This window comes from Loxodonta africana, chromosome 19 (assembly GCF_030014295.1).
Source record: "Loxodonta africana isolate mLoxAfr1 chromosome 19, mLoxAfr1.hap2, whole genome shotgun sequence".
NCBI lineage: Eukaryota > Metazoa > Chordata > Mammalia > Proboscidea > Elephantidae > Loxodonta > Loxodonta africana.
In genome coordinates this window covers 69,356,032-69,369,171 of record NC_087360.1, presented here as the reverse complement: position 1 = coordinate 69,369,171, position 13,140 = coordinate 69,356,032, and the positions used below count along the sequence as shown (strand labels likewise).

Here is a 13,140-nt window from a genome sequence, read left to right as displayed (position 1 = left end):
TTTCTAATTTTATTTGTGACGTGGTCATTTATTGGTATTTAGGAACGTCTGAAAGTAGGAGAAAGTGATTTCTGCCATGTTGTTTTTTTTCATTCTTCTAGCTGAAATGTACGGAGACCTGGAGCCTCAATGGTCTGGTTAAACACCTCTTAAATAAACAGCTTCTGAAAGACAAGTCTATCCGCTGTAGCAACTGGAATAATTTTCCTCTCACTGAGGACCAGAAACTGTACGCAGCCACTGATGCTTATGTAGGTACTTGACGATCTTTAGTCTCTGATATATTTTTAAAACATCATTGTAAATTCTTTAAGAAAAATTTTATTGTGGTAGTGGCACAAATACAACTAAAATATTTTAAATTAGTTTGGCGTTAAAAATGCTTCAGGAAACATTTAGTGACCCGGTGAATATTCAGGATTAATTAGCAAGTACCAATCAACAGATTATTCAGTGCTAGTTATTTTCATCTTCATGAAGCCAAAATAATATCCAATTTTGTGTGTCAGAAATGTTAACTCTATGAAAACATGAAAGACTAGTAATAAATCCAGGCTGAGCAAGCACGAATGGCATTAATGATATATTTGATTTGTAAGCAACTTAAGAATACCAATAATTACAAGACAGTTTCTATATTGAAACTAGCCTTATTTCCCGTATTTATATTTAAACTGCAGTGAAAATTTAGAAAAATTGCCTCCATATTTAGCTTGCCACTGCTGTTAGCCAGAAGTATTTTCATATTTAGCATATTTGTACAAGCTGAAATTTATGTTTAGGTTTCTATATAGCACTAGTGTGTATTTTTTCATTAAGAGATGTATTTTATGCCCTGATGGGTTTCTTTTCCCCCTAATTCATAAATTTATCTGTAGATGACTATCTTATTGTTTCACACTTTGTAAATCATTTCAGGAGTGGAAACTCCTTTGGCCTGCTACTTGAAAAAAATGATTTTTATCAAGGAAATAGGGTGATCATTTTCTTTATGTTCTGTTTTTAAAAATCACAAAACTTATTAATAACTAATATGGGCTCTATAGCATTTTTCTTAATGAAAAAATCAATATGAGCTGTTTGCTGCTGTTAACAGTACCCAGAAGGGGAGGACTGTTCATATACCAAGTAACATTCTCAGCTGATTTAATGAAATAAGAGAGGTGGGTACCTGTAGTCAAAAAAGATTTCTTTTACTTGATGAGGTCTTGTTACCCATTGCTGTCGAATTGATTCTGACTCATAACGACCCTATAGGACAGAGTAGAATTGCCCATAGTGTTTCCAGGGGAGGAGCCCTGGTGGCACAGTGGTTAAGAGCTTGGCTACTAACTGGAAGATCTGCAGTTCGAACCCTCCAGCTGCTCCGTGGGAGAAAGCTTAATGGCCTGCTTACATAACGATTTCAGCTTTGGAAACCCTATGGGGCATCTCTGCTCTGCCCTGTAGGGTCCCTGTGAATCAGAATTGGCTTGACAGCAACAAGTTTGGGTGTTCTGGTTTACTCTTTATGGAAGCAGACTGCCACTTGCTAGAGTCCTTTTACAAGTTACTGATTTGAATGCTTGCTTTATAATATTAGGTGTTAAAAAGTGAAAATTTAGACTTTTACTTTAAGGCCTAGGCAGCTTACTTTCTCAGTGTCCACAACTGGTGTGGTGAGTAAATGAAGATACATAGATCTTTGCATAATATGATAGGTTGGATTCAGCTTTTTGCATACCTTCAGAATCATTCTTTTGTTTTTTTCTGAAGATGGAGAGAGTTTTATGTTGGCTGTCTCTAGCATTTTCTTTTTATTTTTTGTTGTTTAGGCTGGTCTCATCATTTATCGAAAATTAGAAAAATTGGGTGATGGTGTGCAAGTGTTCGCTTTAAGTAAAGGTAAGCTGTGACGTTAAATAAGAGATACGTGGTTTTCCTCTTTTGTGAGGTTTATCTCCAAAAAGACAGTGTTCACACATGTGCAAAGCATTTAATACTATTATAACTTCTCAAGTGCAACATTAGGTTGGAATCCATCTGACCAAAGATGAGGGTGTCAGGCGTGTTACTCCTGGAAAAGCAGGACTTAGCACCTCCGCTTTGTGGCAGTGCTGTTTATTAGGCTTCTGGAGATGGGGCTTTGTGACTTTGAGAATGTCAGTGATGAAACTGTCTCCTAGTCTGAGATTGTACCTCCTTGTTATAAATACTTAAAATGTATTAGATAGTTTATAGTGGACTGGTTACATTTCTGAATTTTCTCCAACGTAGAATAACTCTGCTCTTGAATCTACAAAAAGGGTGACCACCTCCTTCAACTTCGGTGCCTTTCTCAGATACCTTGCTAGGTCAGTGATCGCAGGAAGGGCCACGTCGTGGGGGGAAGAGCACTTGCTTAGGAGTCACGTAGACCAAGGGTGGCATCTCAGCCATGTGACTTGGGATTTACCAGTTTCCTCACATTTGGAATGTGGATAATAACATGACATCTTTTTCACAGAATAATTGTGAGCGTTAGAAGGGCCGAGATATTCGAAGCACTTCCATTGGTCTCTGTGGTAGTTGCTATTAGTGTTCTTGTTATAGTTTCCTTTTGGACGTTCCAGGTAATTATGTTTGAAAATATATTAATTAAATCAGACGCTTTTGCTAAATAAACTTAGAAATATGGCATGACCTCCTCATATAATATTCTTTGTAATTGTCTTTGCTGTCAACAGGAGTAGAAAAGTGGGTAGCCCAGGGTAAGAAATGAAGTAATTACAGTATGTCTGTATGCTCACAGGAATGATCCAGTAGAAAAGGGAAATGTGGTAATATGGGAGAGAAAAAAGATAAGTGCAGGATTAAGTCCTGGGGTGGGAGAGAGTAATTGGGTTCCAGTGTATAAACGTGAGGGGTTGGTCTTAGGTAGATGCAGGGACAGTTCATCCTTTGTAATGTGGGAATGCAGGATATACTTGTCCAGACTATTAAGTAGGTTATGGGTGGGAAGCTGAGATACTTCTTTTTGTTACTATTAGTGAAATAAGAAGGGAAGTTGTTCCCTGAAAATAAAAAGTGGGGACAAGCAAGTGTTGGAGTCTTGAGGAGAAAGGAGAAGGTGTGACCTAGTCATCCTGAGAGTGGAAAAGCGGGAAATATGAAGAATTAACAGTCAGTACTGAGGGCCCATTGGTGACCTGGGTCATGAATTTAAAGTGAGATCAATCTTTTTTATTTTGAACTATATTACTTGGGTATACACATTAAGTAGATAAAAGAGCTGGGTTTTAATTAGGATAGGGAAGAAGGATCAAAGCATTCGATGGTACATTGAAGGAAATACAGGTAAGAAAAGAAAGTAAGACATGATAGAAAGTGTGAACGGGAATGCTAATGGGTAAGAAGAAAGTGGTAGGGTCAGTGGATTTGGTTCTGAACGTGTCGAAGAATTGTTCTATTGGGGCACGCATGCTGGAGAGAAAGATAGCATGCTGGTGCTCAGAGGGTGGAATGTTTACAATTGATGTTTGGAGATGGTGACCTTATTGTTAATTGCAAGGTAAAGGGTCTGACCACAGGAATGGGTGGCTGAGGTCAGTTGAGGTAAAGATTGTTGGAGAGGCCAAGGAACTGAAAGACCACACTTTTGATGCATCATCTGTGTGGGTATTGAAGACACAGGAATAACCACAGAAGTAGTGATGGAGGGAAAGACAATGAGTGAACCAGGTGCTAAAATCTTCAGTGAGTGAGGGCATGTGATTTTGAGGTTAAACAATAACCGTAGCAATAACGAGTACCGAACTGAACCAAACCCATTGCTATTGAGTCAATTCCAACTCATAGTGACCCTGTAGGACAGAGTCGAACTGCCCCATAGGGTTTCCAAGGAGTGGTTGGTGGATTCGAACTGCTGACCTTTTGGCTAGCAGCCATAGCTGTTAACTACTTTGCCACCAGTGAGGAGTAGCAGATGGTATAGTCCTGTGGTTCAGAGGAGTTGGGGTTTCTGAAGGATAAGAGAAGTACTAATGAAGTGTGAGAAATACCGAGTAGGCGAAAGGCCTAGGAAAGGGGGGACGGCTGTGTGGTGGTGACAGAGAATGACGTACGAGACAAAATGGAGTCGAGAGCTTAGATGATGATCACTGACTAGAAAGGCTTGTATTTTATTTTTGTGGTGACTGGTATGAGTAGGAAAATAGAGGAAATGCTGTGAATATGTTTACTAAACTGTATTTATTCAGTGGCAGCCCACATGGTGTTATTGATTTCTGACTTTGAAATAGGAAAGATGGGTTCAGGTTCTCATTTCTACCTTCTTCTGCCTAGTTCAGTAGTTGCGGAGTTATAATATATATGAATGCAGATTATTTGTAATTTCTTCTAAAATTTCAATAGCCACATTTTGAAAGAGAAGTAAAGTGATTAAGGTGATTTTGGGGTAGGATAAGGAAATCTTTCTGTTGGAATTTATATAAAGAAAGAAAATGAAAATCTGAGCCCTAATACTGTTTAATGAAAGGGCTAAATAAATATCTCTGCTTTTTGGTTTGAAGATTAATATTGATTTTTTTTTTCCCGTAGAGGAGAAAATACTACCTAGTGATGTGAAAAAACAGTTGACTTCAATCTCTGAAGAGATGATGGATCTAGCTAAACATCTTCCTGACGCTGTGAGAAAACTGGAAAATCCACAGAGGTTAAATATTACCTGTTTTTGTCAATTCTGTTTGTTTTTATTACATTTTTCTATATATGAAGTATTGATGTTCATTAAGGTAGACTCATGGGAATTTGCTTGAATACACACACACACACACACACACACACACACACACACAGAGACTGCTTTATAAATGAGAAATACCTTTCAGCTGTGAAATAGTACATCAAAAGCTTTAAGGTTTTTTCTTTTGCTTTTTAGGATGTTTTATGAATGAAAGAAATATGATATGAGCTACATTTTTATGGTATTTTCTTGTCAAAATAAAATTCATAAATACACATCAAGGAAGATACTTAAATTTAAACCTGTCATTTTCTTTCTGTTTATAGGCATCTTTTATTACATTTCTTCAATTGAAATCTATAAATAAAAGTAGGTTTTATACTTAGTAGCTTCATTTTTCTGGTTCTTATCTGAGTAAGAAGTCTACCTAATTCGTAGACTAATTAGAACAAAAGGCATTCAGATTTGAAAGATCATTTTATAGCCGAAGTATTACATAGTTAGAGATATTTGAGTAAAATGTTTACGGATTAATAAACTTTGGGGTATAGGGGCTGCATAGCTAACTCTTTTTGGGTCTAGCCTCTTCCCTGGCCCTAATTGCTGATTAGCGTCCCTGATTAATCTCTAAAGTGGGAGCACTCTTGAACAGTGAATGGTTACCATTTGGTAATAAAATTTTGAGGCCAAAGATACTTTACAAGAAATGTAAAGCAGCTAGTTGGAATTGAAAGAATTCTGCCTCTGACAAAATGTAATGTTAATGTATTCTTTTTGGATTGAATTTGTAATAGATTTTGATTGATGGATTTAAAAATAAGATGTAGGAATTCAGCATTTTTTTTTTTTTTTTTTGGCCTTTTACCCCCAAGCAATGTGTTTTAGCAGTTTTTATGTAACTGAGAGTTTCTGAAAGATGTAAATTTCAGATGGGATGGAGGATACCAAAAAAGCCATTTCTTACTAATTTTTACATTTTTCCCACCATGAAAGAAAAACTACCTTTTGAGTAATTTTTACATTTATTTTAGGTTTTTGTTCTAGCAGTTAAAATACCTATTGAATGTAAATTACATATGCTTTGTAATATGAAAGCTAAGTAAGTTTTCTTAAAACTTGGGAATGGGAAATGATGAGATTTCGTTTGTAGTAAAGATGGATCTTGTAAAGTTTCAGTATCAAAACAAGCACTAGTTGCATCTGTTTTATGTTCTTTGTGATGAGTTTGCAGTAATGCCTGGCTTAAGGGAACAAAAAAGGCTTCTGAGCAGTCAAAACCCATGACATAATCAGTGTATTCAGGCTCACTTACTGTAATTCCCAGAGGTGTCACATTTGCTTTTTTATAGGTAGTTTGACAAGTCTGGATATCTAGTTTCTAGTGTACAAAGTGGACTAAAAAAGAAAAATAGATATGAATGAAGTATGGTCTGCACATAGCAACAGCAGGAAGTGACAGTTGGCAATCTCTGAAAGAGTGGACAGAACTAAAAGCTAAAAATGAGATCTTAAACGTATAGCAGTTTAAGGTTTGTTACAAAAGAGAACAGTTTTATGCTTCAGGGGACCCTGAAGGTAGTGGTATTATTTTAGTACTGCTTAGTTGTTGTTAGCTGCTGCCGAGTTGGTTCCGACTCATGGAGACCCCACGTGTGTCAGGGTAGGACTGCTGCATACGGTTTTCAGGGCTGTGACCTTTTGGAAGCAGACAGCCAGGCCTCTCTTTTGAGGTGCTTCTGGGTGAATTTCAGCCGCCACCCTTTCATCAGTAGTTGATCACTTAACTGTTTGTGGCACTCGGGGACTGAGTAGTGCCTAGTAACTGATTTAAATTCAGTCCGTATCTATTGTACTTCTGTTACGCATTTGACGTTCTTCTGGTGCTGAGGCTGTCTGTAGTCGTCTAACAGGCGTGATATCAGTCCTTACAAAGAAGGAAAAGTACACTGTGCCTTACTGAAGAAGTCAGGAGAGCCTTTGGTATTTATTAGAGTAAATATTAGTTACTATCTTACATGAAACGTGACGTTCTCTGATGCAGGGCAGGATAAATGAGACCTTACAGTCTTCGTCAGTTAATCTGTGCCGCTGCTGCCGTGTTTATATGGTCACAGTATTTCCTGGGCATATAACAAACTATATTACATACCTGTTCCTACTAAAGTATTTATTCATAAACAGTTCCTATATTTGAATAGCCATGTTTAATGCTAAATATTCTTCATAAGGTTTGAAGAATTTTAGAGTATAATGAATTTTATTTCCCGAATTTAACCTTGCTTTTGGTTTTGTTTGTGTTGATGTAGACTTTGTCACCTTAAACTTGAGCCCAACTGGTAATGGTGCTAATCCCAGTGAGGAGATAAACTCACAAAATAACTCAGCACTTTTTTTTTTTTTTTAATGTTTATATCAGCTTTATTTATAATTGGGAACCCTCATGGTGTAGTGGTTGAGCTACGACCGCTGACCCAGATGCTGGCAGTTCAAATCCTTGGAAACTCTATGGGGCAGTTCTACTCTGTCCTATAGGGTCACTATGAGTCGGAATCAACTCAACGGCAATGGATTTGGTTTTTTTGGTTTTTACTTATAATCACCAAAAACTAGAAGCAAACAAGATGTCCCTCCATAGGTGAATGGATAAACAAACAATGAGGTGTCCATAGGAGAGAACACTACTCAGCAAAAAGAACAAAACAAAAAAAAGAGCTATCAATCCATGCAACGTCATGGAAGAATCTTGAATGTATCCCACAAGCTTTCTCCCCCTCCAACACATTTTTTTTTATTGTGCCTTAAGTGAAAGTTTATAATTCAAGTCAGTCTCTTATACAAAAACTTATATACACATTATTATATGACCCTAGTTTCTCTTCCTACAATGTGACAGCACACTCCTTCCCTCCACCTTGTATTTTCCATGTTCATTCAGCCAACCCCTGTCACCCTCTGCCTTCTCATCTCCCCTCCAGACAGGAACTGCCCACGTAATCTCATATGTCTACTTGAGCTAAGAAGCACACTTCTCACCCGTATCATTTTATGTCTTATAGTCCAGTCTAATCTTTGTCTGAAGAGTTGGATTCAGGAATGGTTTTAGTTTTGGGCTAACAGTCCAGGGGCCATGCCTCAGTCAGACTAACTCAGCACTTTTGATACCTTATTCATGTGAAAGATCAAACCTTTATTTGAGTCATCAGTATAAAACTTTAAAAGGCATGCCAGATTTTATTAAGTATTGATTTTAAATACAGAAAAATTAGAAAAGCTAAACCAAAGTGCTAATTAGGTAACGGAGCAAATATGCCTCTTTGATGACCATACTCCCTCTAAACAAACAAACAAAAAAACCAAGCCTGCTGCATAAGCACTGCCACCTGTTGCAGCTGGGACTAGTAATTGATCAGTGATTTCAGAAAGCTAGATTAAATATGGAATCACAAAAAATGTTCTTTTGTCATATTAACGCACATTTGGTTACTATCTTTGGTATATGTCAAGGCTTTTTCATTAGATAGTCCTGCAGTTTGGGGTTCTACAGAGTATTTTTTGTTTAATCTACACTCATAATGGATCATCTATACCTTCCAGTTTCAGTCTTTTTTAAGTTGAGTGAAAACTTAAGAAACTTGAAGCAGTTTGAGTACAGATCCTAGAAATTTTTATGATTTCCCCCCCAAACTTTAAAAATTACTTTGACCCTAGTTAATCAAACTGATTAAAAATGAAAAAGAAATTTGCCAAGCCATTCCACATATTGAACATAAAAAAAAAAAAAGTATTCAATAAAATAGTTTTGATTTTTGAGGTCATGTGTCATTGGTTTACTTCACATTTAATTGTTATAGAAGGTATAACTGTCATAAACAAGTTTAGGAGCAAACAGTGCTGATTCTTGATAAGCATACAAGTCAACTGTTGGATCCAGAAGTGCCTACCTGAACTAGAGAGTAGCCTATTAGCTGTAAGCATATAGTGAGAGCTAGGATACGAAGAACAACTTATATCCAGTGGGTTCTTTAAGTGATGGTCACTGGAAGAGAGCTTCTACCCTTGCCAGTTGCCTTTGAATCATTTCTAACGCATGGTGATCCTATGTGTGTTAGAGCAGAGCTATGCTTTAGAGGGTGTTCAATGGTGATTTTTCAGAAGTAGATCACTAGGCCTTTCTTCTGAGATGCCTCTGGGTGGACTCAAACCGCCAGCCTTTTGGTTAACAGCCAAGTGTGTTAACCGTACCACTCATGGACTCCAAAACTTCTGCTTATACCTATTGCAATTAGAGTTAAATTAACCTTTCTTAATTTTTTTCATAGGGTTTCTATACTATTGAAGGATATTTCAGAAAATCTTTATTCATTGAGGAATATAATATTTGGTTCTACCAGCACTGAGACAGAACTGAAGCCAAGCGGTGATTTTAACTTACTGGAAGATCCAGCTGCTGGTGTAAGACAACAGAAGGAAATTAGAGAAAACAAAATTTTTGCTGAAGTTGAAGATGAGACGTGGGACATACCACTTGATAACTTAATTAAACATGATGGAGAAAATGTACTTGAAAATGAAGTGAAACAAGAAGAAGATGGGCTTGAAGATGGAATAGAAAACGATAAATTGAAAGAAAATCGGGAAAGAGTTTGTTTGATGTCATTAGATATTACGGAAAGTGAACTTCAACTCTTGGAGCAGCAGGCTCTGGAAGAAAATCTTTGTGATGTTACTTACACATCTTCTGAGGTACTAAAGAGAGAAAACAATCTTTATTCACTAGAGTAGGCGTTGGCAGAATTTTTTTGTAAAGGGACCAGTAGTAAGTATTTTAGGCCTTGCGAGCTGTACAGTCTCTTCTGCAACTACTCAGCTCTGCCATCATAGTTTGGAAACAGCCCTAAACAAATGTAAATGGATGAGTATGTCTGTTATCCTATAAAACTTTATTTACAAAACCAGGCGTTGGGCTGGATTTGGCCTCTAGGTCACAGCGTGGCCCTCCCGTCTTAAGACATGAGCAGCATGGTTGAGTGGAAAGATTTTATGTCAATAGACATTTGTTATAATTTGCTTTTTTAGCATTTCTCATGTTTTTGGCGTAATAGATATCTCTTCTTTTTGTGTATTTCCTACATATCTACTAGTGTTTACTCTTCTAAACTTGATTTTTGGGGGTAGTTTTTATTTTCTTACACAGAATTTCTTTGCTTGCTGTCTTGAGAGGGCTGCTAATTAACTCCTGGTATTCTTCTTGACACTAACCTTTACTGTCATCTGGAGAGTCTATAACTTATACATTTTTTTTCCCTTAACAGATTATTGCTAAAAAATTTATATTCTTCCTCAACTGAATGGCTAGATTTCTGATTATGTTCTAATTAAATTAATTGGATTCGTGAGACTGTTTTGTACCTTCTGAGTTAACTTTATATTTTGAAATACTGAAATCGTAATAGAGGAATCAGTTTCTTTTATTATAAAGACAGATCATATAAAGAGAAATCATAAAGCAGTACAGTTTTACCTCACTTGTTTTTCATTCGTTTTTAAAATTAAGATATCCGAATTTTATACATTTTTGCAATAAATAAATTGTTTAAAAACTAGCTTTGAGTCTTTTAATAGGGTTATTTTCCCTTCAGTTTTCTGACAATAAAAGTCTCAGTATTATGAGAAATTCACTTTGTTTTTGGTAGCCCTTTAGTAATCACCTCTGTTAGTATATAAATGCATTTTATTTAAAAATTAAATAAAAACTGTTCTCATGCCAACTATTTGTAAAGTAGGTTCACTCTTTGGGAGATGTTATCTTTTGCTTACATCTGCATCACCTTTAATTTCCTAGTGTACTTTTAAGTACACATTTCAAAATGATGTTTCTATCTAGGCTTGGAATCAGTTTGAACTAGTTCTGTCATGGCCAATGAAGCAAAACTGGAAAAGGCCTGAATTTTTACAATTTGAGTGATTTGGTGTGGTACCTGGTACGGGAAATATTACTGGGTCAAAGCCCTGGAGGAAGCATACTGAGCTTTTGTAGGAGCCTGATGCGTGAGATTGGATTATTGGCAGGGCTTTGGAGAGCGACACACATTCAAGGTGGCATGTTTGGCTGCCGTCTTTGAGTGGGGTGCCGCCATCTTTGAGCAGGGCAACGCTGTTTCTGACTCTGCTCAAAATCCTGCATGCCAGAGATTTGGTTGCTGTGCAGCGTTTACACTGCCCTTATAATCTAATAGGGAGATTAAGTTTCTAGCAGGGCTTTGACCTGTAGTTTTTCCTGTTCCAGTTATCATTCTGGTTCACCCAAATTTTAAAAATTTGAGTCTGTTTCATGTGGCTTCCTCGGTCATGACTGAACCAGGAAGAAGTGGTTCAAACCCCTGGTTTCTCTAATGTTTTGAAATTATGATCAGGATTTAATAATCTGACTGTGACTAGGGTTTGCCATTTTAAAATAATTATTAGTTGAGGCGAAATTCATATAATGTACAATTAACCATTTTAAAGTGTTTAATGCAGTGGCATTTAGTATATTCACAATGCGGTGCCACCACCATCTCTCTCTAGTTTCAGAACTTTTTCATCACCTCAGAAGAATACCCTGTACCCTTTAAGGTACCCTTTAAGTAACTACTTCCCATACCCCTCTCCCCCCATCCTCTGGCAACCACTAATCTGCTTTCTGTCTGTGGATTTGCCTATTCTGGATTTTTCATGTAAAAGGAATCATACACTATATGACCCTTTGAATTTGTCTTCTTTCACATAGTATGTTTTCCAGGCTCATCCAAGCTGTAGCATCTATCAGTACTTTGTTTCTTTTTATGGGTGAATAATGTTCTGTGTATGTATATATCACATTTTGTGTATCCATTCATCTGCTGAGGCTCATTTGGATTTTCATGTTTTGGCTATTGTGAATAATGCTGGTCTCGACATTTGTGTACAATTTTTAGTGTAGACATATATTTCTGTTTCACAGTGTATATATTTAGGAGTGGAATTTCTAGGTCATACGAGTTTCTATGTTCAACTTTTTGAGGAATCACCAAATTATTCTCCTGCCGTTTTTTATTGTGTGATAATTATTACCATTGTTTCCTTTGTTCATTAAAGACCCCATTTAAAAAGTAGAAGTAATTTTACTGTCCTAGTATAAACTCGGAAACCCTGGTGGCATAATAGTTAAGAGCTATGACCACTAACCAAAAGATCGGCAGTTCGAATCCACCAGGCGCTCCTTGGAAACCCTATGGGGCAGTTCTACTCTGTCCTATAGGGTCACTATGAGTAGGGATTGACTCAGTGGCAACGGGTTTAGTTTTTTTGGTTAGTATAAACTTATTTTAAACTTTTTTTTTTTCTTTACTTAAATTTTGAAGGTTAACTAAGGCTATACTTCCTTTCCCAACTTCTATTTTAATAATTAGGCATTTTTGTTAGGGTTTTTCTTTTATATTTCTTTTGTGGGTTTCTTCTGGGTGGATTTCCAAGCTGTTGGACACTTGATTCCTGGGCGCTGCCAGATTATAGTAAATGTTCCACAAATTCAAACATTGGCAGTAAACTAAATAAACAGCATACCTGACACTTTTTCAGATATATGTAGATGCTATTTGTAAAACACTGATTTATTTAAAGGCATTATAATCATAGTAGCTTTTTGTTATATATTTTTAGTTGGTAGATTAAAAAAAAAAAAACCAGGTTCCTTGCTTTGACCTTGAAATTATTCCATATGTACCAAGAAAATTGGGGAAAACCGGTTTGACATTGTTTAACCAAAGTTGGTTTGTTACTTTGTATCTCATTTAGATTGTGCGATTTTATTTCAATATGTTTATCTGTTTTGTCTTCCTCTGCCTGCCTGTCTAGCTAGCTACCTGTCTGTCTATGCCATTTATCTATCATGTAAACATATAAGTATATATTATATATTTATTTAAAGAAGAGAAAGTTGTCTAGGAACTTTATTTTGTAGAAAAGAGGGTATGGAGTCCATCATACTGAAAATTAATGTTTGAATCCTTTTTTTTGTTGAAGCATTTATCTTCCAAAGATAATGAAGAAGATATATCTTATGTAATTGAAAGTGATGAAGATTTAGAAACAGAGATGCTTAAGGTATGTTTAAAAAAATTTTTTTTATTGTACTTTAGATGAAGGTTTACACAGCAAACTAGTTTCTCATTAAACAATTAATACACATATTGTTTTTTTGACATTGGTTGTCAACCCCATGACATGTCAGCGCTCTCCCCTTCTTGACCTCAGGTTCCCCATTACCAACTTTTCTGTCCCCTTCTGCCTTCTCATCCTTGCTTCTGAACTGGTGTGCCCGTTTAGTCTCATTTTGTTTTATGGGCGTGTCTAATCTTTGGCTGAAGGGTGAACCTCAGGAGTGACTTCAGTACTGAGCTAAAAGGGTATCTGGGGGC

General features: G+C 36.6%; 1 protein-coding gene across 3 annotated transcripts in view; it reads left to right on the top strand.

The window, feature by feature from the left end:
* The window catches only part of WRN (WRN RecQ like helicase), a 124,756-nt gene that overhangs the window by 37,057 nt on the left and 74,559 nt on the right, over nucleotides 1-13,140 (top strand). For all 3 annotated transcript variants that reach the window (XM_010592469.3, XM_010592468.3, XM_023551133.2), the window contains exons 6-10: nucleotides 102-251; nucleotides 1,815-1,884; nucleotides 4,558-4,672; nucleotides 9,022-9,445; nucleotides 12,746-12,826. In XM_010592469.3, coding sequence (XP_010590771.2) covers nucleotides 102-251; nucleotides 1,815-1,884; nucleotides 4,558-4,672; nucleotides 9,022-9,445; nucleotides 12,746-12,826 — 840 coding nt within the window. The remainder of the gene's footprint in view (nucleotides 1-101; nucleotides 252-1,814; nucleotides 1,885-4,557; nucleotides 4,673-9,021; nucleotides 9,446-12,745; nucleotides 12,827-13,140) is intronic.